General features: G+C 42.6%; 1 protein-coding gene and 1 long non-coding RNA gene across 3 annotated transcripts; both read left to right on the top strand.

Moving 5' to 3' along the window:
- Positions 1-1,382: 1,382 nt before the first annotated feature.
- LOC144364975 (uncharacterized) lies at positions 1,383-7,467 on the top strand. The gene is made up of 2 exons (XR_013423195.1): positions 1,383-6,436; positions 6,672-7,467. It is a non-coding gene; the product is annotated as an uncharacterized LOC144364975 (long non-coding RNA).
- A 1,837-nt stretch (positions 7,468-9,304) lies between these two features.
- Itfg2 (integrin alpha FG-GAP repeat containing 2) lies at positions 9,305-23,153 on the top strand. 2 transcript variants are annotated; one of them, XM_021732191.3, is made up of 12 exons: positions 9,305-9,561; positions 15,754-15,849; positions 16,613-16,654; positions 16,829-17,000; positions 17,967-18,106; positions 18,527-18,696; positions 19,291-19,388; positions 19,583-19,636; positions 19,732-19,823; positions 20,525-20,642; positions 21,781-21,954; positions 22,030-23,153. In XM_021732191.3, the coding sequence occupies exons 1-12, from the start codon at positions 9,466-9,468 to the stop codon at positions 22,131-22,133; spliced, it is 1,356 nt and encodes a 451-aa protein (XP_021587866.1). In that variant the 5' UTR covers positions 9,305-9,465; the 3' UTR covers positions 22,134-23,153. The 2 variants fall into 2 exon arrangements, with proteins under 2 accessions (XP_021587866.1, XP_005334049.1); XM_005333992.5 differs by having other exon boundaries at positions 9,308-9,561; positions 18,548-18,696.
- The last annotated feature ends 108 nt before the right edge of the window (positions 23,154-23,261 follow it).

The raw sequence follows: 23,261 nt of genomic DNA, 5'->3' as shown, positions 1-23,261 counted from the left end.
CCTAGAGGTAAATATTTTTAATGGATTTTTGTTTTTCCACTCCTTAAAACCTAACAGAAGGAGCTGGTGTTGTGGCTCAGTGGTAGAGCACTTGCCTAGCATGAGGCACTGAGCTCGATCCTCAGCACCACATAAAAATAAAGGTATTGTGTTCATCTACAATTAAAAAAAAAAACCAAAAAAAAAAAAAAAAAAAAAACCCTGATAGTAGCAGAACACAGTAGCCCATGCCTATATTTTGAGCTACTTGGTAGACTGGGGCAGGAGGATCACAAGTTCAAGGCCAACCTGAGCAATATAACAAGATTGTCTCCAAAAAATAAATAAATAAATAAAGGCTGGAGATGTAGTTCAGCACCACAAAAACAGCAACTCAATAGGAAAATTATTAGGGTTTGAGCTAGGATGAGAGAATAGAGATGTGGTAGAGCATTAGGTGAAACAGCATGCAACCCTTCCCCCTCCATGAATGAGATAATACATTTAAAACAGCTAGCATATCTCTACACCCAGCTCAGTAGTGGACCTGACACTACCTATAGGACACTACCAGAAACAGGAAGGGGTAACAGTTTAGCCTCAAGAGTATATCTGAAGTCCCCAGTATTTGTCTAAACTGCCTTCTGTTTGCTGTTCTCATTGATAAACCCAACCTGATCTTTTATTAAAATTGGACGCCATCTTGCCACAAAGCCATGAAAAGCTAATTTCGGCTTTACTATAAATTACTGCAAATTCTGAACCTGCTTGGAATGCCTGCCTGTGCCTTGAACTCACCCATGCCTGGCTCTCTGACCAGATAGCAGCCCTCTCTGAAACTTTAGTGACACCTCATAAATATTGGCCTTCCCTGGCCAGACAACGACCCTCTCTGAGGCTCTAACGGTCCTCATAAATTCTGATGTTGGGGCCAGCAAAAAAATGTAAAGTACCATTAGTGTGATGCTTGTCAGAGTTCTGTTATCTGTAACCCCCCCTTTTGTGTAACTTGCTGGGCTATAAAGCTGGGCTGTAGGAAAGGTGAGGCTGCTGTTTTGTTCCCGCCGTTTTGGGAGGGAAAGACAGCCCGGCCGGTCGAAATAATAAGCTTGCTTTAATTTGATTTTAATTGGAGTCAGTGGTCTTTTCTTGCGTCCTGGTCTAACATTTTGGAGTTCCCCAGCGAGATGACCCTGCCCGACCAGACCACAAGACCAGACTGCTGGAAATTCTGAAGCCGACCTTCGCTCCAGGGCTCCGGGCTGGAGAGCCACTCTAGGGGGTGTGCAACTTGAGACGTTCCAAGGCCTCGGGGTGAGCCTTCAGTCCCCGGAACCCTGCAGTGAACTGCCGCACTAAAACTATTAGCAAGCACCTGGTGGAGGAGGCCTCCATATGTAAGTGGCGCCTTTATAACATCTGATATCTGGTTAAGGGAGATCTCTTCTGATGACAGAGAGGTGGCCTGGCGAGGCTCACATATACTCCTGTCCGGACAGTAACGAGAAATCGTTCTGTCTTCTGTTCTGTTCTGTAGGGAATTCCTCTGGAAGGGTAGAGAGGCACGCACGCACTCCTACCCCAGAGCTTTGGCAAGACATTGCATTGCTTTTCTGTTTTGGCGCCGGGTTTCTGTTTTCTTGTTTTTGTTCTGTGTTTTATATGTTTTTTTGTTTGTTTGTTTTTGTGCGTTTTGTTGTGTGATTTCTGTGGTGAAAACTTAAGGATATTGGACGTGAATATGGGTAATGAAGCAACGAAGCCTGACATCCCTTTGGGCTGTGTTTTAAGAAACTGTGATGAACTTTACCCCCTTTGTTAAGCAGGAGGAGAGAAGCCCCTGGCTGGCTGCTGGATCACACCCACTGCAGGAGGACAATGCCTGCTGGGGACCTAAGAACTGAGTATCTCCCAGGTTAACAAGTGAGACTCCTTTAAAACCCCTTGTCCCTCCAGATCAAGAGAGTCACAACCTTTGGGCAGAGTCCCCGGTGTTTCTATAAAACTCCCTTTTTCTTTTTCTCAAAAATCCTGTCCTCATTATTAAATTGGCTCTAGGGTCAGGAACCGAACTTTCAGTTACAAATTTTGATACCACCCCCCGCCCCCGGAACTTTTTGAGAGCTGACTACTGAAATGTTAGGAGATGGAGTGTGCTTGGGATAGAATCCTGTAAGTAATAGGAGGGACTGAGGGACTCCCAGCAGCTGCCGAAGCCCTGTTGCTTCGGGGATTCCCTCCTTCTTTCCCTGCACTGTAAGGATTATGCCACCTCTATCTTCTTGAAAAGAGAAAAAGAAAAAGGAGACACTTAATGCAGTAAAGTCGCCATGGAGACCCTTGATTTTATATTTCAGGTTGCCCCTCTGTGAAAACATCTGGTTCCCTTGTGGGGACATCTATGGTGCCACTGGTGTAGGAGATTTTTCTCTTATCTGCTCTGTTTTAAAGGTTTCTGTCTGTCAGCCATAGTCTGGAGCTCTTCTCTGTCTGTCCTGTGTCTTTGTTTCTGACCCTTTAAGACATGTGCAGTAGTGTATTGATATTATAAATTGTTTCTTGGGAATGATCTTGGCTGAATGTGTGTCTAAAAGATGATGTTTTATTGTAACAATCTGGTATCTGAATGGGTTTTTGATGCATTGCACAATGCTGCAGTTAAAAGTTGGGTTTAGGTAATTGTTTAGTTTATGATTTCAGATAATTCATGCCAGAGAACTTAAATACTTAGGATGGAAAACTAAAGAACTCTACTTCCAAGTTGGCAAGTAACTTCCCAATCATTCAGTCTTTTTTTCACCAATTTTGAATTGGGTAGCCTGGGAAAATGTTACTGTGTGTACCAGTGCATTAATTTGGACAAGGATAGTAAATCATAGTATGGTATCTGTTGACAAAACAAGATGTAAAGATATAAAATTTTGTGAATTGTATCTTAAACTTGTATCATAATTTTCAACATTGGAACCTGAAAATTATGACTTATGGTTAAAATGCCTTAGGCCTGAGGTGTCTGCTCAGAATAGAGTTTTTCCCTGCTCCTTCCAGACCTCAGCCAGGACTTATGTTGAAATGCAAATGAAAGAAGCCTGCAAGCTCAGTAGGAGACTGATCTGAGACCTAAGGAAAAAAAAAAAGAAGTAAATTGTATGGTATTTACTAATTACTGGCCAGTCATTTTTACTAGGACTCTTTTTTTTCCCTTAGATTCTATATTTTTTATTTATTTATTTATTAGTTATTGGCAGACCAACATCTTTGTTGGTATGTGGTGCTGAGGATCGAACCCGGGCCCCACGCATGCCAGGCGAGCGCGCTACCGCTTGAGCCACATCCCCAGCCCCGAGATTCTATATTTTTTTGAGCTCATGATTTTGACCCTACAGACCTAGGTTAATGTTTTTCTGATCAGTCCTATCTTTGACCAACTGTGGAGTTTTTGAAACATTGCAATGGAGATTTCACCTGCGAAAAGCTACTAAGGCCTTTACTATTGTTATGTGTGCACACTTTTGTTATGTGTTGTATGTCTATATATACATGTCTGTATATCATATATATGATATACAAATTAACATATATAAGGAGCGCTCATAAAAACAAATTTTAAAAAATGGATCCAAAGATCTTTAATTCATGTGATTTAAATTGTTCAATTTAAATTGGATAAACAGATAAAAATAAATGTCTTTAAAATTTAAGCTTACAAGTTTTTCTAGGTGTTCAAAAACCTCATAAAATATTAATGTCTATAAAATGTCTAATATGCCTTGGTTCTAGGACTTTTCCTTCAACAAAAAATGGTTTACACTGTTCAATACATTTGTCTAATATTTTGATAAATAAGTAAAGTAAATTTGATATGGGATTACTCATGAGTACTTTTGTTGGATATCTGATTGATTTACTAAGGTCTGTATAAGTTTGTACTAAAGTCTGTGTAAGATTGTAAAAATCAGTCATGTGTTAAAGAGACAAAAACTTCGTAAAACATGTTTACCCATAGCATTGTGTTTATTAAGTTTTATTTTTTCTAGAGCAAGCAACCATAAAAATTAAACAACTGGTTAAATAAGAACTGTTATTTTAGAGCACTGTACTGCCATTTCTTTAAAAGCTAAACTTGGTTAATGTAGAAACATCAATGTAATTGTGATGCTATTAATGTGCTCATATCTTCCAGGTATACAAGTCTGTAAGGTAGAAACTTTGAAAGAGCATTATATCAAGCTGGTGTTCGGAAGTTGTATGGTAAAAAATATATTGAGGATTTACTTACCTGTTATCAGTAAGATATGTAAAGTTTTGTTACTTCTTACATTGGGGAACAATTTAAATGTATTTTTAAGTTAATGAGAGCCTAATCTATGTAAAGGTTAAAAACTTTCAGCCTTTCTTTAATTCATGTTTTAAATGTGATATCATATGGTGTTAGCTAATGTTCATGTGACCTCAAACAATTTATGTAAACTTTGTAAAATGATATTTAAAAATACAAAGATCAGCTTTAGAACTAAAACACTTAAGATTAATAAAGAGGGGCTGGGGATGTGGCTCAAGCGGTAGCGCGCTTGCCTGGTATGCGTGCGACCCGGGTTCGATCCTCAGCACCACATACCAACAAAGATGTTGTGTCCGCCGAGAACTGAAAAATAAATATTAAAAAAAAATTCTCTCTCTCTCTCTCTCTCCTCTCTCACTCTCTCTTAAAAAAAAAAAAAAAAGATTTATAAAGAGCCCTGCCTTACCTGAGATGAGGCTCTGTGTCCCATCTTACTACATGTGAGAATGACTATGAAAGCAGTAGGCCAGATTTTACTTCCTTTAAAGTTATGTTCAAAAGTTTGTTTTTTTGTTGTTTTTTTCTGTCAAGATTACTAGGATCTCAAACAGGGGATATAATATATAACTCAGCCAAAAATTCAGGGTAGCTGTTACACGAACTAAGTGTTTTTACTCTTGTTAATTTCCTTATAAGTGATCTAAAGATTCCCTGTTAGTGTTTTACAGAAGTGTTGCTTTAAGAACACAACATGGGTTAGTTTGAGATAATAAGCCATCACCTACAAGACAGATAGGATAATACAGATCCCAATTAATAAAAAGATGAATAATTATAAAGTTATAGACATTAAAGCCCAGTACTCTTAATATAAGGCTGTTAAAATTTATTTGCTGGATGTTTAAGATTAAGTTTTAAAATTAAAGTTAAATTAAAAGGGCCAGAAAAACAAATATTTGGCTCTTGCCCTCTGAGTCAGTCTGAATCCAGGGAACAGGGGACTTCTCTAAAGAGCTTTGCAACTCTGGGCCACATAACCTCCTGATCAGGGAGACTAATGAGACCACTGGAGAACAGAAAGCTAATCAGTGCATTTGCTATGAAGAGGAGAGTCATCAGAGAAGGGAAGACATCCCTGGTGCTTCCAAGGGAAGCCACATGGTCAAGCAAGACCTAGACCCATCCTAGCGCAAATGGCACTAGCAGAACTGAGAAGTTTCCCCAGGAATGACTCCCATAAAAGCTCAGCTAACAATAGATAGAAACAAAAGTCAGTTTGACTGCTTCATCTTAAACACTTAGCAAAGACAGTTAAAACCAAAATACAGCCATTCCTGGGCATTTTAAATAATAATAATGATGATAATAATAATTCTTATTATTATTTAAGGTATACACTTTATGTTAGCCTCCCAAAATAAGTAAGACTGGAGGCTACAAAGAAGGATTCTCAGACAGAAATGCCTGATAACTATAAAAAGAGACTATCAAGAGGAGCTGCCAGAGACAGACGTTTTTAGTTTAAGGCCTACAGTTATTCCTAACCTACACAGGTAGGCTTCGTGTTTGCTAGTATGATTATCTAGCCCTGAGTAACAGAATTAAAGGTTTCTGACAGGAGAGTTTGAAATAAACAAAGGACAGGAGAGTTTGAAGTAAACATGTTTTGATGAAGAAAGGTGCCTAAGCTAGAAAAATGTGTGAAATAGATGAGGATATAAGGTAAACATGTTTTGAGGTATTTTAGCACAAAACAAGTGTGATAATATAGATAAGCAAGATGTAAGCAAGATGTGATGCAATATAGACACCATCTGTTAAGATAGGATAAGAAATAGAAGTTATGAAATAAACATGTCTTTGGTTTGAAGTGTTGTAAACAACTATAGTATTTAAAGGCTAGGAAGGCTGAGCTCTTTGGCCAGTTCAGACCCACTATGTCGGCAGGTCAACATCGAGCGAACTGAGTCCCGCCAGCCTCTGTTCCTGTGCCTCATGTGATGTGATGAACCTGGTGTGAATAAACCGAGCATTTGAAAAGGCATCTCGTGTGTAGCAGCTTCTTTCTTCAAGACACGGATCGTCGGCCGGGAGAGGTTACCTGGGGCAGGGCCGATCTTAACTCCAGGACCACCCGGGAGCGATCGAGGGACCTCACCGCAGTCTCCTACTCGTGTCAGTTTCTCTATTAGACACAGAGCTCATACTAGTAAAAGAATTTTGCAAGATCAGATGACATTAAATTATTAAACTGTATCTTATGGGGAAGGACATCTGTAACACTAAAAGTTAAATGTTATGCTTACAGTCCTGATAACTGTTAAAGCCTGGTGAGGAAACTTCTATACAGTGACACGTTCCAGCTGCTGCAACATTTACTCAGTACTCATGGTTTTTGTTTCTCTCATAGAAGCACCATTCCCAGATGACTTTACAACCTGTTCTTCCCCAACCAGACTTCAAACCGAACTGACTTCTAAAAGGCAACTCATGTCCCTCACGCCATGCCCCCTCACCCTCTCTCAGCTCAGAAGAAGCCAAAATGAGTGATGCCTCTCTTCTTACAACAATGGAGCCAAAAATAAATAGATTATCAATATAAGTAATTAATTAAGTCAGGTAAAATCAGGGAGACCGGTTTTGGGTGAGTTCTAAAAATTTGGAGACTGTTACCTGAGGGATTAAAATTCCCTCAGTGCTCTTCCCCTACCCTATCAAAGATTTGAAAGGGACACATAAGAAAAGGGGGGAATGATAAACCCAACCTGATCTTTTATTAAAATTGGAAGCCATCTTGCCACAAAGCCATGAAAAGCTAATTTCGGCTTTACTATAAATTACTGCAAATTCTGAACCTGCTTGGAATGCCTGCCCGTGCCTTGAACTCACCCATGCCTGGCTCTCTGACCAGATAGCAGCCCTCTCTGAAACTTTAGTGACACCTCATAAATATTGGCCTTCCCTGGCCAGACAACGACCCTCTCTGAGGCTCTAATGGTCCTCATAAATTCTGATGTTGGGGCCAGCAAAAAAATGTAAAGTACCATTAGTGTGATGCTTGTCAGAGTTCTGTTATCTGTAACCCCCCTTTTGTGTAACTTGCTGGGCTGTAGGAAAGGTGGGGCTGCTGTTTTGTTCCCGCCATTTTGGGAGGGAAAGACAGCCCGGCCGGTCGAAATAATAAGCTTGCTTTAATTTGATTTTAATTGGAGTCAGTGGTCTTTTCTTGCGTCCTGGTCTAACATCATCTGCTGTTCCTTTATCTTACCCAGCTCTGGGATCCATTGAGACTTCTAGGACCATATCTGGTCCTCCCACCCACCCTGGCAAAAAGGTCCTGCCCTCCAGTCTTCTCCCACTATGTTCAGACATAGAAAATAGGCCACCCCTGGTCCAATCACCCCAGGTGAGGTAATATTTTTGCTGACCAAGTGTAAACCAATCTGGGCTTATAGACTTGAAACCTAAATATGAATTGAGCACCTATAGGATTTCATAAATAATATTTATTGCCCTGATTAATGAGACTCCCCAAAGAAATGCAGGACCAGATTCAAAAGGGAAAGAATCCCAAAGTAGCCACCCACAAAACTAATAATAGGCTCATCTGCACTATAGAGTAAAGACACAGAGAGACTTGGGAGTGGGGGGGTACAGACGACTTTGTGCTGGGAAGGCTACAAGGCAGAGCAGGTCCAGAATCCCAGCAACGTTCACTTCCTGCAAGGTAGTGAAGCCAGATTTAAAGTTAGGTAGTCAGTGTAGTTAGGTAAATCGGGTCTAATATCGAGTAAGATCTAAAATGGAGGCCATGTTGAGAATGAATTCCAGAAATGCAGGACAACTCATGGAATGTTAATGAAGTCCAGGAAAAAGCCTAAGGCCAAAGCCCATCCCAAAGAAGTGTTAATGAACAGCCCCCAGCAAACAGGAAGATAGCCCATCCCAAAGAAGTGTTAATGAACAGCCCCCAGCAAACTTGAAGGTGCTGACTCAGAAGTCCTTCCTGCCCAGATTACTTCTTTGGCCCACCTGTGTCCCACCCCTCGGGCCTTCCCACCTACATTCCAACACTGAAAGAAACTATAAAATGGAGAGACAACCACACTTCCACGGATTCCATCTCTTGGGTTCCCTTCTTCCTCTGGGAGGAGATGTCTTTTCTGTTGTCCTTTAATAAACTTCTAACTTCCACTCTGACCTTGCCTAGGTGTGCTTCTCTGGTGTTATTCTTCAACATTGGGGAAGCAAGGACTCGTCACCGGTCAACCGCAATAAATGACAGAAAGGCACTGGGGTTTGGGATCAATTTGGTATGGGTGCCACTTCCAGCAATTTCTGCCAAGTTACTTAATTTTTTTTTGGGGGGGGTGCTGGGGATTGACCCCAGGGCCTTGTACATCTGAGGCAAGCACTCTACCAACTGAGCTATATCCCCAAGTTACTTAATCTTGCTGAATGTGTTTTCCCATCTGAAGAACTTGGAATAGTAATTCAATTATACATGGCTGTGCTAATTTTGTGAAATAGTATACGTGAAATGTGCTTTGCAGCAGATGGTTTTCAAACTATTGACCACAAAACACTGTAAAAACAAAACAATTTTTTTTTACATTATATAAGCTTGTGTGTGTTTCTGTGTGTATATAAATGTATACAACTAAAAAGGTTTCACAAAAAAAAAAGCCATTCAAGAGTCACTTGGTCTTTTTAATTTTTTTAAATGCTGGTTGCATTTCACTACATTGTTTTCACAACTCTTAATGGCTAATAAAAAACACTATTGGAAATCATTCCATTGTCCTTTATTACAACTGTTAATATGATTCTCAGGGATGGTCCAATGACTAGGAACTTCATTGCCAGAGCAATAAAGTACGGGGTCAAGGTTATTAGGTCAAGCCCTAGAGAGTCCCGTTGTCAAGGGAACAGGTTCGCCACGTCACGGTCCGCTTACCCATGCGTTCTAGCCCTCTGGAGACAAGCAGTGGCCAGTTGCTTTGTCACTCATCAGTCCTTGGGTCAGCCCGCCTCCAGGCTCGGAAGACCCGCCTCCTCTCTAAAGTTAAGCGAGGAATACAGGGATTGGAAATTTAGACGGTGACGTAACTTTCCGCTTTAGGTGGCCTTCCGCTCGCCCGGCAGTCGGAGGGGGTTCGGGATTCTTTGGGCTGGCTCCCGGTCCCTCCGCCCTCAGAGGCTCCATGAGGTCAGTTAGCTACGTGCAGCGCGTAGCGCTGGAGTTTAGCGGGAGCCTCTTCCCCCACGCAATCTGCCTCGGAGACGTCGATAACGATGCGGTGAGTGCATGCGCACTGTAAGGGACGCAGGCAACCTGCATCCGCGCGGGGCGGGGCTAGGGAGGAAGCCGCCGCCGGAGGCGCGCCTGGTGAGCCATGAGCATGCGCGCTGGCGCCACCATGGCGCCCGGTTCAGGAAAACTTTATTGATGTCTTCCGTTCCAGACGTCACTGCCGGGGTAGTTAGGCAGATACCCTGGGAGCTATTTTTCTTCTACCTAATTCAGTAATTTGTTCACAGTAGAGCCTGATAAACTCGGGTGATACCTGGACTAGTTTACGAGTTAGCCTCCCCTAATGGCATCACCTTTCAGATTACTACCTTAAACTGAAAATGATACCGCGCTGCGTATAACTCCGCTCCTCCAGACTTCCCTAACGCCTCCCACCCTGGCAGAATTGGTCATTCCCGCGTTCTCACATGGCTGTAAACGCATCTTTGCTCTTGCACTCTGTTCTGGAATAGAACAGGATTTCTCTGCCGCCTCTGGTCGGCAACTTGTTGCCCCTATCTTGACACTGTCGGGTTTCTATAGTGCCTACCCAGAGTAGAGACAGATGACTGGCATCTTTAAAGTGTTAACTCTTTGTTGAATTGCAGAAGCAATCTCCATCTATTTTTCTTTTTCTCAGTAGTCATTCCTATTTTCGTTGTTTAAGTAAGTCAGTACAGATAAAGCACGTAGAACAATTCCTGGCACACTACTAACACTCATTAATTGTTAGTGCTGTTTTATTGCAGTCTGCCCTTCCTATCTAAGTGTTCTGCATTAGGGATTCCACCAACCAGGGATAGAAAATATCTGGAGAAAAAAATAAAATTGGGTCTGAACTGAAATTATACAGACTTTTTTTCTTGTTATTGTTTCCTAAACAATACTGTATAACAACTATAATCGTGCATCACTTAATGAAGGGAATACTTCTGAGCAGTACATTGTTAGATGATTTCATTGTACTAACATCACAGAGTGTGCTTACACAAACCTAAATAGTATGGTCAACTATAGGCAACATAGTATATACCTTCATATATGTGGTCCACCATTGGTTGAAATGAATGTAGCGCATGACTATTTGCATAACACTTTAGAAATGATTTTAAGTATATGGGAGGCCGGCCCGAACTTCAAGCATCCTTGGATTCTGGTATTCACAAAGTGGGAAGAGCTGGAACTAATCCCTCATAAATAGGAGGGACAGCTGCAAATTATATTACCTTTTTTTTTTTTCCCCACCTAGCTCCATTACTGTAAGTTCCATAAAGATTGAATTTATTTATTTATTTATTTTTAAAGAAAAGGGGCTTGCTATTTTGCCCACACTGGCACCAAACTCCTGGTTCATGCCATCTTTCTGCAGTGCCCTGAGAACTGGAACAACAGGTCCTTGCCCAGCCAGAATTTTTACTTTTGATATATATGTACTAGGGATTGAACCTAGGTGCACTTTACCTCTGAGCTACATCCCCAGACCTTTTTAAAAATTATTATTACTATTTTCATTTGAAGACAGGGTCTCACTAAGTTCTTTTTTTTTTTTTTAAGAGAGAGTGGGAGAGAGAGAGAGAATTTTTTAATATTTATTTTTTAGTTCTCGGCGGACACAACATCTTTGTATGTGGTGCTGAGGATCGAACCCGGGCCGCACGCATGCCAGGCGAGCACGCTACCGCTTGAGCCACATCCCCAACTCTCACTAAGTTCTTAAGTCCTACATTGCTGAGGCTGTCATCGAATTTGCAGTCATCCCACCTTAGCCTCCAGAGTCACTGGGATTATATAAATTCCAAGCCTAGCCAGGAATTTTTTTTAAGTCTGTTTTTTCACTGCTTTATTCCTAGCATCTTAGATCATGGCACATAATAGTCATCCAACAAGTGCTTTTTGATTAAATTAATATTGTTATTTTCAGAAAGCAAATTGAAGCCAGGCATGTAGGCATATGTCTGTAATCCCAGAGACTGGAGTCTGAAGTATTACAAGTTGCAGGCCAGTCTCAGCAACTTGAACAAGGCCCTATGCAAATCAATGATACCTGTCTCAAAAGAAAAAAGAAATGGGGATGTGGCTCAGTAGTAAAATGCCTCTGGGTTTGATCCCCAGTACCAAAAAAAAAAAAAAAAGAAAGCAAATTGAAAAAGACATTGTAGGCTAGAATGTAGCTCAGTAGTAGAGCACTTATCTAGTATTTACCAAGCCTTAGTTCAGTCCTCAGCACCCCAAAGGATAAAAAAAAAAAAAAGAAGAAAGAAAAGCAATTATGTTTATGTGTCTCAAAGCAAATTGAAGAGCTTTGCCTGCTATTTATAAATATAATTTAAAGAAGGGCAACTAAATAAGACAGTTGGCAAGTGGTCAGGTATAACACTTGATCCACAGAGTGGAGATAGAAATTTTGTTAGGGGGAATACTTAGGGTTGTAACTCAGTAGTAGAGTACATGTGTGAGGCCCTGGGTTCAATTCCTGGCACCACTGAGAAAAAAGAATTTTTGCTAGTGGTTCTAAGCTAATATTTGGAGATTTAGGAACGGGGGCGGGGGGGGGGAATGGATTTCAGCCTACTAAACCCATAGTTTAAAGCTCTTTGAAACCAATTTCTTGCTAAGTCTAAGAAGTCAAGAATAAAATACATGGGCTCTGGGATTGCCCACTGAAGCCTGACTACACCAGGGACAGCAACCTTTTAGAAAGCTGAAGCAGATCCACACAGAAAGATCTTACTTCCTTCCTCCTTTAACATTGCCAACCAATCCAATGGTGAGTGACCACTGGAGGCCAGAGCCAAGCTCATCCACAGAGATCTGGTGGGAAGCATTCTAGCTGCTGGAAATGTCTTCTCCCCTAGGATATTGCCTCATTCACTCTCTGCCTGGCTGACTCACATCTGCTTGCTCAATGTACTACAGCACTGTTTTATGATTTTCTTCCTGGGTCTGTGCACCAGCCTCCACTCATACCCATCCCCCACCCTCCACCACCTTGCCTGGCAGAACTGGAAGCTCCTTCTCAGCAAGGAGTCTGACATTTATCTTTGTACCCCCAACTGGTTGTTCAGCTTTACCTGAAAACTACAGGACTAACCTGCCATTCTCTTTCATTTAACTTTTCTAGTGTGTAGGAAGCCCTGGATTCATCCCCAGCTCTGCAACCAAAAAAAAATGCATACACACACACACACACACAATCTTTGATGTTTGTTCATAAAACATTTATTGAGGTTCTACTCGTGTATTGTGGCATTTGATGAATAAATGTATAAAAATTAATTCTATGAAAGGTGCTAACAAATTCCCTATCCTTGGAGGAGTTCATCTAGAGGCTAAAACTCCACCTGGTATTGGTATTCTCTGTAAACCAATCACTGTTCTAAAGGCCTTCCTCTGTTGGCTCGATTCTCACAATCTTATGAGGTAGATACTCTCATGATCCTTTTTACTATTTAATTATTTATTTTGCAGTGCTGGGGATTGAACCCAGGGCATTGCTCATGCTAGGCAAGTGCTCTAATACTAGCTACATCCTCAGCCCTATCCTGGTTTTATAAATGAAAAATGTAAGCAGAGAGAGCTGGATTTAAATCCAGCCAGTTGCACTCTGAACCCAAACACTGTGTTCCCTTTCTCCTGGGTGTCTGTAAAAGTCTTCTTGGCAGCTGTATTTGAAATGTTGGCTATAGAGTTTCATATAAATAAGATCTTTGGGGCTGGGGATGTGGCTCAAGCGGTAGCGCGCTCGCCTGGCATGCGTGCGGCCCGGGTTCGATCCTCAGCACCACATACCAACAAAGATGTTGTGTCTGCCGAGAACTAAAAAATAAATATTAAAAAAATAAAAATAAAAAAAAAAAGATCTTTGTATTCTGTGATCTAATATTCTCACCAGAAATTCCCATAACTATTAAAAAATAAATCCAAGAGTCAAATCATTATTGATAAATCCCAGTTTGCTTCTAACTTTTTCTTTTTTTTTTTTAATATTTATTTTTATTTATTTATTTTATTTCTCGGCGGACACAACATCCTTGTTGGTATGTGGTGCTGAGGATTGAACCCAGGCCGCACGCATGCCAGGCGAGCGCGCTACCGCTTGAGCCACATCCCCAGCCCCCTAACTTTTTCTTATGTTTATTATTATTGTTGGTATTTTGTTGTTATTTTTTTTATTTTGTTTTGCTTTGCTTTTGGTACTGGGGATGGAACCCAGGGATTCTTTATCACTGAGCTACATTCCCAGTTCTTTTTTATTTTTTATTTTGAGATAGAGTCTCACTGACTTGCTGAGGCTGGCCTCAAACTTTTGATCCTCCTGCCTCAGTCTCCCAAGTTGCCAGGATTACAGGAGAGCACCACAAGGTCCAGCTTTTTGTTGTTGTTTTGAGATAGTATGTCTCATTATGTTGCCCAGCTGGCTTTGAACTCCAGGACTCAAGCAGTCCTCCTGCCTCAGTCTCCCTAGCAGCTGGAACTGCATCACCACACCTGGCTTCCTTACTGTTGATCTCTTTGTTGCCTTACAGTTAAATCTCTTTTGAGAATCTAAGTTTAAGATTAGATTCTGTTCTCTCTGTTTGGGGAATAGAAGTAGGGTATTAGCTGTACCTCCAAGTGCAAATCATAAAGCTGATTGTAGAAATAAGGTTTAGAGCCATTTGGTTTTCATGGTTAATCCCTAAAAGGGCAGCTGCCCAGGTAGGTAGCAGTCATAGGGAAGAGGCTTCATGTTGGGGTGGCCCCAACCACCCACCCACCCAGAACCTAGCCACCACTTGAGGGCACCAGAGACTCAGAGCAGAGAGACTCTGCCCCTCAATCACCAAAATCCGTTCTGTATTCACACATGCTGCCAAGATCCAAAGGCCTAGAGGAGGGAGACCCCAGGAGCAGGCCTTATCTTTTTATTTAGCCCCAGATTGAAGACAAGGTTTGAAGTTAGAATCTTCAAGAGTTCAATATGACTAGGCATGGTGGTGCATGCCTGTAATCCAGCTACTTGAGAGGCTGAGGCAAAAAGATCAAAACCCACCAGGGCAATTTAATGAGACCCTATTTCAAAATTAAAAAAAAAAAATTAAAGGGTTGGAGGAATAGTTCACTTGAAGATTATTCCTGGGCTCAATCCCCAGTATACAGAAAGAAAAGTTTAAAAAAATCAGTATCTTAGGCTGTTTACAAAACCATTTTGTCCCATTTATAATGGACAAATTAGAAGAGCAAAAGTCAGGCATGTGGGGCAGAGAGCTGTTCAGATGTCAAATTTTTCTGGGAAGGATCATAGATTCTATATAGCATCCAACACATACACCTACCTAAATGGAAATATTTAAATCCTAGGAAATTGATTTTGTCTGTTTGTTTTTGGTGCTGAGAATAGGACCCAGGGCCTCACATAAACTAGGCAGATGCTCTACAACTGAGCTATATCCTTACCAGTCTCAAAGGACTTTTTTTTTTTTTCTACAGTATTAGAATAAATTCAGGGAGGCTCTACCAGGAGCTACATCCTTAGCAACCTTTGTTTGTTTTTTTTAGTACCAGGGATTGAACCCAGGGGCATTTAACCACTGAGCCACATCCCCAGCCCTTTTTATATTTTGAGACAGGGCCTTGCTAAGTTGCTAAGGCTGGCTTTGAACTCACGGTCCTCCTGCTTCAGCCTCCTGAGCCTCTGTGATTACAGGTGTGCAGCACCATGCCCAGCTTGTTTTTTAATTTTTGAGACAAGATCTCACTAAGTTGCCAAAACTGCCTTCAAACTTGCAATCCTCATGCCTCAGCCTCCTGAGATTATAGGCATGCATCATCAAAGGGGTTTAACTTGCAATCCTCATGCCTCAGCCTCCTGAGATTATAGGCATGCATCATCAAAGGGTTTTTTTTTTTTTCAAATGTTTTCCAGATGTTGATAAACCCTTTATATATATATATATATATATATATATATATACACACACACATACACACACACACACTTATTTATTTATGTTGCTGAAAGTCAAACCCAGTGCCTCACATATGCTGGGCAAACCCTGTACCACTGAGCTACAATCCCAGCCCCATTAAAGAATTTTTAATAAAGTTGGTGAATTTACAAATTGAAACCTTGTGATTTCTCAGAGATGGGCTGAGCTGAGAAAAGCTTGTTGTGGTTTGACAGGATTTCATCCTAACAGTCTTTTCTCTCTATTTGAAGTTAAATGAACTGGTAGTGGGAGATACCAGCGGAAAGCTGTCTGTGTATAAGAATGATGACAGCCGGCCATGGCTCACCTGCACCTGTCAGGGAATGGTCAGTATTCACCTCCCTGGGTTTGAGGGAATAGAGATAGAATCCACTCTGTGCAGGGATTGGCAAGGGAGAGTTCCATGCCAGAGCTCCCCAGTGTGTCTTTACTCCCCAAAGGACCAGCCCAGCCACTGCTTTAGGATTCGTTTAACTCAGGGAGAATGGTGCCAGGCACTACTCTCATCTGTCCCAACCCCCCCGCACCCCAACAAGCTTGGGTTGTCTTTTATATTATGGAGTGTTCCTTGGTACTTTATGGAAGCTGCCTAAAGTTGTTCATATAAAGTCAAGTATCACTTCACAACAGGGTATGCATCATCAAACTCTCATCATTGTCAAATATCATAGAATACGTAAACACAAACTAAGACAGCTGTGATGCCACTAGGTGATGTAATCTTATGGGACCACCATTGTGTATGAGGTGAAAACATTGTTATGTGGTGCATGAGTGTGTAGCCAAATGGGGGTGGTGATTGGGTACATCTACAGATATGATAGTCTAGCTATATTATACGTAGGGTTCTATTTTGTTTTGTTTTAAACCTAAATTGTCTTACCTAGCTTAAATCTTAATTGTGCTGTATAGGTAAACTGAACCTATAGCCCAGTAACTCAGTCAATAAAGACTATCAGTGTAGATTCCATGGCACAAGTTTTCAGCAAATGATGGTAATTATAAAACCCATTCCTCCTTGCATCACAGAGATTAGGGGAGAAATGGTCTCCCTTGTAACCTCCCTGAGCCTCCCTTTCTCTCTTGCAGTTGACTTGCGTTGGAGTTGGAGATGTGTGTAACAAAGGAAAGGTGAGGACTCTCAGGGATCTTATTCTTTGTTAGGACTCTAAGGCCTTCCCTCCATCCCTGTCTCTCAGTGGAAGTCAGCCTTGACCCCCGAGATCTAATATTTAGATTATTAGCTTGTGCCCAAACCTCTTTCCCCAGTCTAGTACATCTCTCCTGTACCTCTGTCTCTCCCAGAACCTGGTAGTGGCAGTGAGTGCCGAAGGCTGGTTTCACTTGTTTGACCTGACACCTGCCAAGGTTCTGGATGCTTCTGGGCACCATGAGACATTCATGGGAGAGGAGCAGCGTCCAGTCTTCAAACAACACATTCCTGCCAATACCAAGGTCATGCTCATCAGCGACATCGGTGGGCATGGCTGCCTTTGCAGGCAGTGGGGGCGGGTAGGAATCAGTGGGTACTAGAACAGATTCCAAGGGACTGGGGTGAGGGTGAGGGTGAAGTCCATATTCATTTATACATCTATTGTGTATTTAATGCAGAGGTTTTTTTTTTTTTTTAAAGAATTTTTAATATTTATTTTTTAGTTCTCGGCGGACACAACATCTTTGTTGGTATGTGGTGCTGAGGATCGAACCCGGGGCCGCACGCATGGCAGGCGAGCGCGCTACCGCTTGAGCCACATCCCCAGCCCTTAATGCAGAGTTATTGAGTTCCCAGTATAAGCCAAGCATTGTTTGAGACTGTAGAATAATAATAATGAATAAAACACACAAAAATCACTGTCCTCTTGGACCTTACTAGGAAAAGAACAGGAAAGAAACAATATAAATTTTATAAGAAAATTAATTAGTAGGGCTGTGGATATAGCTGAGTGGTAGAACGCTTGCCCAGCATGGGCAAGGGTCCTAGGTTCGATCCCCAGCACATACACACACACACACACACACACACACACACACACACACACACACACAAATCAGTAGTATATTAGTAGATAATAAATGCTATAGGAAAAAAAAAACAACACAAAGATTTCAAGCATATTGAGGTGGAGGTAGCAGTTTTAAATGGAATTGTCAGGGATATTCATGCTAAGAAGGTGACATTTGAATGAATTGGCACATTGGTTACATATGTAAGAAGTAGGAGGAGAGAAGTGATAGGACCTGCAGGACATTTGCATGAGTAACTGCTATGAGTACAAGGAAAGGCAAGGAGACCAGCATAGAGAGCTGGGCATAAAGTTACACTGAACCAAAGGGACCAGTGGTGGAGATGGTAGCAGAGTACAGGCTGTAAGAAGGTACTTTTAGGCCTCAAGCTGATCAATACAGATTTGGCTTCAGCCCCTCTTGTTTCCTGTGCCCACAGATGGAGATGGGTATTGTGAGCTGGTAGTGGGCTACACAGACCGTGTGGTGCGGGCCTTCCGCTGGGAAGAGATGGCTGAGGGCACTGAACACCTGACAGGCCAGCTGGTGTCCCTCAAGAAATGGATGCTGGAGGGTCAGGTGAGAGGCTGAGCTTGGAGAACAAGAGCCCTGGAGCTGAGAGCAAGGGCTTCTGGGAGAATGTCATGGGACAGGACCAAGGAGGGAAGCAGGGACCATCACTTTGCTGAGAGAGATCCAAAGAGGGTCATTTTCAGTCAGGGTCAAAGCAGAAACTCCAATGAGTGGTAAAGAGAAAGGAATATTGGGCTAAGAACTAGGAGTGTGAAGGGAGATGGTATGGACCGCAGCAGGAGCTGGACCTAGTGGGGCACACACAGCAGAAAACAGATGGTCTGTGTGGAGGAGATGGCGCCTGCCTACTACCCTGGAATTCCTCCTCCTGCTTCTACCCTCTACCTGGAGGGCTGTTCCTAGGACCCCCACCCCAGATCTTCCCTCTTCTCAGCAGAGTATCCCTTTATTCTCTCCCCAACCTAGTTAAGCCCCTGTTCCTGGCAGGTGGACAGTCTCTCGGTGACACTGGGGCCACTGGGTGTTCCTGAATTGATGGTATCTCAGCCAGGCTGTGCTTATGCAGTGCTTCTGTGCACCTGGAACAAGGATACTGGGTCCCCTGCTACCTCTGAGGGGGCCACGGAGGGCAGTAGGTAAGGAAGTATGGACTGTGAATGGTGTGGGGTACATGGAAGCAAGATGGGCTCCTGGAGGGCACGTGGCAGTGAGGTCTGCAGTTAACAGAGCTCTTTCATCTAGATCCCAGCCCAAGCACCTTTCCCATTAAGGAAAATTACTTGGGATCCGTGGAATCTTGGGCTTTAACCTTAGAGTTTCTGAAAGAGGTTCCAATTTTTTTTGGGGGGGGTACTGGGGATTGAACTCGGGGGCACTCAGCTACTGAGCCACATCCCCAGCCCTATTTTGTATTTTATTTAGAGACAGAGTCTCACTGAGTTGCTTAGGGCCTCGCCATTGCTGAGACTGGCTTTGATCTTGAGATCCTCCTGTCTCAGCCTCCCGAGTCACTGGGATTATAGGCATGCGCCACTATGTCCTACAAGGTTCCAAAATTTCTACCTGGCAGCCCAAGCTCTCTTCTATTTGCCACATGGGCCAGGCAGAGTCAGGGATAAGTTTCCAAGCTGATTCAAGTCCTGGAAACTTATAGGGATGGCAGCTTCAAAGGGCCCAGAGAACTCAGCTTACTTGACCTCCCTCTTGGCCCACCTCCCTTCTGCCCACAGGGAGACCCCAGCTGCCCGAGATGTAGTGCTGCACCAGACTTCTGGCCGCATCCACAACAAGAACGTCTCCACTCACCTGATTGGCAACATCAAGCAAGGTGAGGATGGGTGAGGGGGAAGAAGGGAAGGAGCTGAGGGATAGCTGGTCAGTTCTGAGGGAGAGGAGATCTTAGACCTGACCTCATTTCTAGTCCCATCCTTCCCTCTCTGTCACGGGCCACCCCTCATCCTGGAGACTGATCTTACTCTGTCCTTCACATTTTCTTATTGTGGCCCTTTTCTTCAACCACAGGCCACAGTTCTGAGAGTGGTGGCTCTGGCCTCTTTGCCCTGTGCACCCTGGATGGTGAGCAATGCTGGGCTGCATTGGGTAGGTGTTTGCCTGTGGGGTCTGCTCAGTGGCCTGACCCACCCACCCCAAGCCCATGTCTCCCCCTATAGGGACATTGAAGCTTATGGAGGAAGCAGACAAGCTGCTGTGGTCAGTCCAGGTGGATCACCAACTTTTCGCCCTAGAAAAGTTAGATGTCACAGTAAGTAGAAATGGTGGAGAATAGCATTTCTGCCTTCATGGAGAGATGGTTTTTAAATCAAGCCATTCTCCTATTCAAATCAAGTCTCTTAGACACATCAAGTTATCTGGAGTTAGTGTGTTTCCTGACACCACAGTATTTATAAATTCTCTCTACTAGGCAGCTGGAAACTTTTCTTATTTCCATACCTTTCAGTAGAAGCAATAAATCTCCCAAAAAAGAAGTTACTGTAAGAGTCTAGAAGTGAGCTGTTAGTCCCGATTACAGATGTGCATTTTGTAGTTTTTTTCTTTTCCATATGAGTCTATTTAATATGCTGTGCCTCTAAATTGGCAGATGGGGGCTAAACTTTACACTGCTATTGTGCATGCTTGATGGTTTTGAAGGAAGACCTGGGTTGGGGTCTTGCCTCACCCCTCTCCAGTTGAGTGACATTAAGCAAGTGATTATTTCTGAAAGCTGAAGTTTCCTCAGACTAAACTAGGGAATAATATTTCCATCTCCATAGAGTTGCTGTGAGCATTTTTTAAAGTGGTTTATTTGACTTCGGGTACCAGGTACGTGGGAGTGCTTCCTCAGCTCCCTGTTGGCCATCCAGAGCCAAGTTCATGGTCCTTTATATCTCATCCAGCTCCCATCATTAGATCTTTTTCTAAAACACCCCTTCACCACTCCTGCATCCTTGTCTTGGCCTTTTTCAGGGAAATGGGCATGAAGAGGTGGTTGCATGTGCCTGGGATGGACAGACATATATTATCGATTACAACCGCACCGTTGTTCGCTTCCAAGTGGATGAAAATATCCGCGCCTTCTGTGCAGGTGGAATTCTTCCCCATAACCCTTCTCTCTAAGTGCATTTGTATTAAATAAGCATATTACATAGGCTAGGTAAATGTCTGCCTCTCATTTCCACTCTCGACATAGTCCCTAATGAAAGTCTTTATAAAAATTCAGTCCTTTAGCTCTTTCATTAGCTGCTGATGTATGAGTACTAGGTTGCCATCTTGACAATTTTAGATTTTTAATGTTTTTAGTTGTAAATGGACACAATACCTTTATTTTATTTACTTATTTTTATGTGGTGCTGAGGATCAAACCTAGTGCCTCACACATGCTAGGCAAGTGCTCTGCCACAACCTGAGCCACAACCTAGCCCCATCTTGACAATTTTAAATAAGAAAAATTAAAAGATAATAAGGTCTCCATCTCTGAATATTTTCAAGAGTAAGAAGATTCTCATCATCTATTTTTCTGGAATGTGAGAAGACATTAGACAGTTCTTTTCTATCTGAACTTGCCAGAACTCTGTGAAGAAAATTCTCCTAGAGCAGAGCATTCTCATTATTATCAAATCAGGGACCTGGGGAAGTAGCGCTAGCTCTTTGGGTGACTAGGGGATATGTCTGATGACTGAAATGGTAAAAAGCTAGAGTGTACCTCAGTGGTAGGATCCTTACCCAGAATGTACAAGGCCCTTGGTTCCCTCTGTAGCACTACAAAACTAAAATATTATTTTTAAATGATAAAAACTGAACCATTCTCTGGAATACAAGTCCAGTGACTTGAAAGGTTGACATATATACCTTGAAAAAAAGGATTGACACCTAAGAGAAACTTTTCTTTCTGATCACATTTTACTAACCTATCTGTTAAACTAGCAAGGATGACCCTCATTACTCTAGAAACATCATTAAGATGGAAAAATCAATAAATACCACCTTTTTAGGTGCTGTTCTGCCTGGTTTTTTTTACTATAATTTTTCTATACTTGGGTTAGGGCAAATATTTTCTTTGTTTTCCCACTTTACTGAGTTCCCAATAGAGAAAAAATAGAAAGAGGGCCTTTGTTGCTTGACATCTGTGGGAGAGCCAAAACTGCTGATTCTGTTGTTGAATCTTGCTCTTGCCTTCCTACGGGGACTCCAACGTGACCTTTGTCTCATTGCCCACCTTCCAGGCCTGTACGCCTGCAAAGAGGGCCGTAATCGCCCCTGCCTCGTGTATGTCACGTTTAACCAGAAGATCTATGTTTACTGGGAGGTACAGCTGGAAAGGATGGAGTCCACCAATCTGCTGAAACTGTTAGAAGCTGAGCCTGAGTACCACAGCCTCCTGCAGGAGCTGGGGATGGGTGAGTCCCAGGAGAGACAGGGGCCAGGTACCCAGGAAACCCACAGTCTCTTACCAGCCCCTCTTTGGCCCTCAGATCCTGATGACCTCCCTGCAGCCCGAGCCCTGCTTCACCAAACTCTCTACCATCCGGACCAGCCACTACCATGTGCTCCCTCAAGCCTCCAGGATCCCACCTAGCTGGGCTGGCCTCCTGTCTGGTGAAGAATCTTTCTGAACCCCGACTCCCACCCCCAAATGTATCTGTTATATTGGCAGGATAGGGAATGTATTATTACAGAGAAGCAGGATTTGAGTCTTGACATGGAAGGATGGCAGCAACCTTAGGGTGACCGTGAACTAGAGACCTCTCAGTCTTTTTGGTGAAAGAAGAGACAAGGTGACCCTCTGCCCATTTTTTTATAGACCACATCCACCACATCAGCCAAGTGGATCATGAAATCTTGGCCTTATTCAAAATCATTCAGGACACCCCTGCCTCATCCCTAAGCTCCCTACCCTCACTATGCAGAAAACAGGTGTATCTATGAAGACAGAGTGCAGATCTTTTGCATGGCCCCAGCACCCATAAGGAAACCAGACTTTAGATTCAGGGAAGCAGTGGATGTAGGGAATCCACCACCCAATCCTAAGTACTGTATTTCATGGCACAGCTCCATGTCATTGACATTAGTAATTAGTACAGGAATGGCCAATTCTTTGTTTTGTTTAGAGGGGTCTTTCAGGACATTTTACAGTGTAATCTTATTTGTAGTCCTAACAACCCTGAGATGATTTTTCTCCATTTACTGAAGTAGTTGAGCCCGTATTTTCTTACTTTGCTGTTTTCCTTTTTCTTTGGTGCTGCCGGGGACTGAGCCCAGAGCCTCATACATGCTAGGCAAATGTTCTACCACTGAGTGATACCTCCTGCCCTGCCATAGTCTTAAGTATTGCACAGCTTGATAGGCCTTGCTGCCATCTCCCCATCCACTTGTTTCCCCCCCCTTTATTGTCTATGTCATGGTGCTATATTTACAGTCTGATGCAGGTTTCTGATTAGAATTCTATATTGGATAATTTATATTCTTTCTGCCCTTGTTTCTCTTCTCTAAGTCTGTGTTTTTCAAGTTGTACATTGTAATCATTGGGTGGGTTGTGGCCAGCATATTTGAAATAAATGAACTAGAATAGAATAAAGTAAAATAGAAAATATCAGAATCCACTGCTCACAGTATAGATAAGTATTGTTTTGTCACAATTGTGTGTGTGCATTTGTACTGAGTGTATTTTACAAGCCATTGCTCTCCATTGTACTAACCCAATGGG

Source organism: Ictidomys tridecemlineatus, chromosome 6, assembly GCF_052094955.1.
Source record: "Ictidomys tridecemlineatus isolate mIctTri1 chromosome 6, mIctTri1.hap1, whole genome shotgun sequence".
In the NCBI taxonomy this organism is placed as follows: domain Eukaryota; kingdom Metazoa; phylum Chordata; class Mammalia; order Rodentia; family Sciuridae; genus Ictidomys; species Ictidomys tridecemlineatus.
The sequence above is the reverse complement of the archived record's forward strand: the minus strand, read 5'-3'. Positions and strand labels throughout refer to the sequence as shown.

Bases quoted from the DNA above. Each gene is read 5' to 3' on its own strand.
- Itfg2 (XM_021732191.3), top strand. From the start codon at position 9,466: ATGAGGTCAGTTAGCTACGTGCAGCGCGTAGCGCTGGAGTTTAGCGGG. The intron at 18,107-18,526 runs GTGAGAGGCTGA...TCCCCAACCTAG, and splicing joins AATGGATGCTGGAGGGTCAG to TTAAGCCCCTGTTCCTGGCA. The intron at 19,824-20,524 runs GTAAGTAGAAAT...GGCCTTTTTCAG, and splicing joins TAGAAAAGTTAGATGTCACA to GGAAATGGGCATGAAGAGGT.